Raw genomic sequence first — 5,519 nt, 5'->3', positions numbered from 1 at the left:
ATCGTCACATAAACAATTCACTGCAAGTCTGCAACACCAAACCACCATGACAGGAAATCACCTAAGCACCAGCCAGGTCCCCATGAAAGAAGCATGCACCGTACGAAGAGGTCGATGACGCCTTCTGCATGATAAACACACACAAAAGATCGGAGCAGTCGTCATCGACTAGCACAACATCATGCTAGGAGAGTGACAAAGCATTGTAAATAGTAAGATCAGATAATGTCTCACATTAGAAAAGTGACCACTGAAATTATAACTTATACCATGAAGTACTTTATGGTGTGATTGATATACTACAACAGTCATGTTCACTGCAACCATCATTAGATGTAAATTTAAGAGTTGAAAACAAAACAACTTAACTTTAAAATAATACTTCACACTATTTAAATTTACATTCAAGAGTGTATGATTAACCATAATTCCTTTGATCAGTAACTGGTCAGGTGAACGTTACTGTATACTACAATCTCATCTTCAATGTGTTTCATTATATTGCTCTTTTTTTACTGGTTATAACGAGGCCTAAAAAGGCCTAAAAAAAACTGTCTTTCAAGAGCTATACAGACTAGTAGATTGCTTTTGTTTTAGCAAATCAATAATTTCATATGTTTAAGAAATCTAAAATATCACTGTCGTGCGTTTCATCAATCGGGAGCAGATGTATAATATGAGTACGTGGCTGTCCAAAGAGAACGTACGAAGAATAACAAATTTTCTCAAGTAAAGCCCCACTTTAATTTAAACATAATATAATCAGATATTATGTGTATAAAATCAGAATGAATTAGATAAGTCGTAAGTAGCAGATATTGGTCTAACCAAATTGGCAAGACCGAATTGCCATTGCGAAGCTTCTTTTTCGTGGCTTTGAAATTGGACCAAAACAGTTCTAATTAATTCAAGCTCTGGGTCCTTTGCTTTGCTCATTTTTGCCCCTTCTCCACACAACCACTCAATTCTCTTTTTAAAACTCAACTTGAGTTTGTATTCAAATATGCCACAGCTAGTTTGGGTTTCTTGTCAAAATGCAGAGTGTATTCTTCTCGATCTTAATTGGCTACTGGAGGATTCATTCCTTGGAAAAAAAAAAAAAATTGAATACGTAGCATATGAATTCGTATATCTTTTACTGTGTTTTAGCATGAAATTGTGCTAAAGAAGGTTTATTTTGTCATATCACTTCGTGTTTAACAGGTTATTAATGAAACTGTTGTTGCTTCTAAGAAATATTAGGCTTATTTGCTCAAAGACAAATTTGCTCGCTTTAGGATCGAGATTGGGATTGATTGAGATGGAAGAAGCAACAAATGCGATAACCAAGTTGCATCTCCTAATTGGTTACAGCCTGACATGTATATTCCTATATATTTTCCTTTTTCAGATGACTGGCTTATGTCTCTTGAGGATAGCATCAGTAACTGATCAATTGTGCAGTTAATTTTGGAAGCTCACTAAGTTAAAGCTAAGTTTTTATTTGATGCAAAGTTAAAACTAAGTTGGACAACCAACCTGCAAAGAAAACAAAACAAGTACGTATATATCTTGAGTTTTTACAACATTGTAATGAATATATTACGAGTCTTGAGATACACGTGAAAATCTGACACAATTTTTATTAAACACGCAAAATTTAAGATTTTTCAACCATAAAAAACAAATCATATACGTATACGTACTGGTCGCGGCACACGTTTGACTAGTTACATTTTCTTTTCACAATAAATTTCTTCCTCGTACGAAATTGTACAAGTAAAAAAGATTGAGATGAATAGCTAGCCATAGTGGAAGTGCTAATAGCTTAGCTAGTACTGAGTTCCTTAATCTCCAAAAATAAAGGTGTACTGATCTTACCTTGGATGGTATAGTCGAGACTCGAGAATCATAATGCATGTCTTGCACTGCACGCTTGCATGGAGCCAAAGTCATTTTGTGTATGACTCAGCAGATTAAGATAGTTGACTATATTTATACAATCTCTGAATCAGTAAAGTTAATGGAATGAAACAACTTAGTGTCATCTCAATCCTTTACTTGATCGAGCCCCCTCAACCAAAAACACTTGCGTACGATACGTTTCTCCTTATCCTTTTGGTACTTTACATTGAAAAAGAACAAATTGAAAAGATATTCAAGGATTTCGAAATGATCTTTGAAGTGATAGATAGAATTACAAAGAGTTGATACGAAAAAAAAAAAAATGAATGAAAAGTTGGAAGTGTTTTGATTCACCAATATTTACCAGCAGCAGCAGTAGTAGTACAAGTGCTCTGATCAGATGAACTCAGAAGTTGTTCCAAGTAATCTGCTCCTAAATCTTCGAACACCACCACATTCTCTAACCTCACATCTCTCTCCATCTTACTCTTCTTGTTCCCCATTTTCCTTCTCATCGAGTGCTTTCGTTTTAGCGCCACCACTGGCGAACACGTCCCGTCCAAATCCGAAGTAGCACAGTTCATGTCACGAAGAGATTCCCGGACTCTCTCCACCGGGAAGTTGAGAACGGCGGCGGAGCCCCGCATGGCAAAGGCGGCTTGGTCATAGGCCAAAGCTGCGGCTTCAGCACTGTCAAATGTGCCTAGCCAAACCCTTACGCCATGTCTGGTCGAGTCTCTTATCTCGGCGGCGAATTTTCCCCACGGTCGCCGTCTGACGCCTCTGTAGGACTTGTCCTTCTTCGGGGTTTTCTGTTTTTCTTCTTCGGACGTAGAATCGGAGCATACTTCTTCTTCCTGCTTTATGGGGTTGGATGAGGCAGCTGAGTTGTGTGTTTCTGTTTCGAATGAGGTAGTTTCTTGGGTGGCCTTGGAAAGCATCCCAAGGAGAAGCATTTCCTCGGAGTCGTTTTCGTTGAAAGGAAGAGAAGTATTGCCGAATTCGAGAGCATCCCAAGAAAACTCGGAAGAAGTTTCAGAATTTGGGGAGTGGAAGATAGAGTTGTTCATTTGGAAATCGGAGATGTTTGAAGTAGTTTCTGCTTGGAATGTGTTTGTGGTTGTGTAGCTGCTCATATTGTGGTTGTCCCAATACCCCATTTGAGTTTAATCAAAGATTTGGAGTCTCTTCCCCTCTTTATACTATACACTGCCAACTGATCCACGGGATCAAGTAGGACCGATAGATCCACTTTTTTTTTTTTTTTGGTTGAGAAATAGATCCAAATGTTAAAAGCTAAAATGACCAAGAAACACTTCTCAATTTGGCCACCTTTCATTTCCTAAAAGATGTGTAAATATATTATACTTAATTAAGAAAACATAGGATTTTCAGTTCACGATATTTTTTTTAGAGTTTGATGAAATACGTTATACTGAACTACGGATCAACTCATCAAAACGAACAACAAATGAAAGGTGGAGTAAACCGTAGCTCACTTAACAATATTCATCAAATAATGCTTGTGCAATTATGATCCAAACAAAATTTTATTCAAAACGAAAATTCCAAACAAAATAGAAAACACTAGGAAAAATTATGAGGGTAAAATAGTAAAAGAGAGACGGATAATATAGTATATATGTGGAGTGCTATATTATATTTGTTTCTGCATTATTGTATTTATTACGGATCCCACACAAGTGGATGAATTAAGCACGTGGGTCAATTAGAGCCCGGCGGCCAGGTCATTGATCCAATTTTAGTATTACGTCAGCACTTAAAATATATTTTGTTCCTGTCCACGTGTCAGATTCCTAGAACCACTAGAGTAGCTGAATGGCCGTTGTGAGAGACAGAGAAGTATTTCGGGAAATTCATGTATTTTTAGCTCTCTTTTTCCTTGGTTTCTAATTTTACAACCTTACTCACCGTTGGTTTGAGTTTTTATTTTCCTTTTTTCAAATATTTTTGAATTGGAATTCTTCTAGAAATTCTAGGACAAGTCAAGGGTCTCCATGTCTCATGGCTGGACGGATACTCTTTTGTATTGTAGTTCTTCCCATTTTCTCTAGTTTGTGAAGAACAAGATGGAAGTTTCATGAGAGAGAGAGAGAGAGAGATTCTATGTATGATCGTTATCGAGGTCGCGATGAGGTAGGAACCTACTACGTACTTGACTCATGTAACTCAATCTTTTGGCGCTTTGTTACATAGTTATAACAATAATGGACTCAAATTTTCTTGATTTTATGATAATCTAATATTATGAGAAATAAGAAAATAAGTCGGAATTTGGAAGACATTAGGTGGTTTACACCTAGGTTCAATGACAATATTCAGTTTATATTATATGAAAGATGAAAAAGTTGTAAGTGAAAAAATGACGAGCGACTAGTCTTTTGATTGTGCTATGTAGTGCCTCATTGCATTCCTTTACGTCTCTCCAATTTATTGTATACATAAACATCATCGGGATTCATGTGAAATGATTAGCAGCTAAAAATCCTAATTTGCTGCAACCGTATCCCTTCTTCACCCTCAGCACCCGAACGAGAATGACACTTTGTTTGAACCCTAGCTCTAAACCGATCAGGGCTAACTTAATTTCTTCGTGATCGATCAACGTACTGTTTCATGATCTCGATGTTTTTGTATAATAAAAAGAAGATGTTATCCCAAACGCACAAAACTATCAATCACCCTTTGAAATTAATTGATGTTTGAAAGGGCCAGATTCATGCCCCCTAGCTTGAAGCTCTCTATTGCTGCATGTTTCAAAGTCTTCAGAAACTAGGATACTTTGTTTGTTCAAGTTTGAAAGTCCCCCAGAAAAAAATGGATACATGTGCCTGACAGAGACAACTCCAACAGTAGTGGGAGATAGAGATCGAACCCAGTAAGTAGTAGGCATCTTTGAAATGTTTCCCAGGGTATATGTGGAGCTTCTAGGATATAGCCTTATCTGGGATATCATTATTTTCTACTGGTGTTTATATATTTGGACAAAAATAGAATAACAACTGCAAGAATACTCCAATATTAGTAAAACTAAATTACAACAGTACTACAATGTTGGCTTCACAAGATATTTGCTTGTCCATATTTATCAATCCAAAACATTTTCTTTCCAGAATAATAACTGAGATATACTTATATGAGCTGGCCAGGAAAACTTTGGTGTAAATATATGATGCGCATGAAAATCTAAAATTGATCTATCTCGAACTTGAATCGAATGACATCTTTTGCTGCCATTTCTAATGTGCATGTTCTCTTGCAAAGGAGACGAATTAAGGTGCTGATTGCAATTAGCTACTGTCAAAAGTAACCAGTCAAGCAAGACGTACTACTACTTGAAAATATCTTACTCATCTTACTTAGTTAGTTGTTTATACATTTCCTGTTACCCAAGCATACTACCAAGCCATAATTCTATTTTTTTTCTATTCATCACCTGCTCTAGTTTTGTAATAGAAGCACCAACCCTTGGTATAAATTTATGCACCTATAATCCATCTCATTGTCGTCTCCATCCCCAGAACCAACATAGAAAAAACTAATAGTATCATCAAAAGCTTAGAAAATTAGAAGAGAAATCTAACATAACCATATCAATAAACAACATCTAAAAA

General features: G+C 36.4%; 1 protein-coding gene across 1 annotated transcript; it reads right to left on the bottom strand.

Moving 5' to 3' along the window:
• Window positions 1-2,209: 2,209 nt before the first annotated feature.
• Window positions 2,210-3,046, bottom strand: LOC101298592 (ethylene-responsive transcription factor 1B-like). Its single transcript, XM_004296313.1, has one exon. It carries the CDS (start codon window positions 3,042-3,044, stop codon window positions 2,235-2,237), a length of 810 nt encoding a protein of 269 aa, XP_004296361.1. The 5' UTR covers window positions 3,045-3,046; the 3' UTR covers window positions 2,210-2,234.
• Window positions 3,047-5,519: the final 2,473 nt, after the last annotated feature.

This window comes from Fragaria vesca, linkage group LG4, assembly GCF_000184155.1.
Source record: "Fragaria vesca subsp. vesca linkage group LG4, FraVesHawaii_1.0, whole genome shotgun sequence".
NCBI lineage: Eukaryota > Viridiplantae > Streptophyta > Magnoliopsida > Rosales > Rosaceae > Fragaria > Fragaria vesca.
This window is presented reverse-complemented; position numbering and strand designations above follow the sequence as displayed.

Coding starts and splice junctions, on each gene's coding strand:
- LOC101298592 (XM_004296313.1), bottom strand. CDS start 3,044: ATGGGGTATTGGGACAACCACAATATGAGCAGCTACACAACCACAAAC.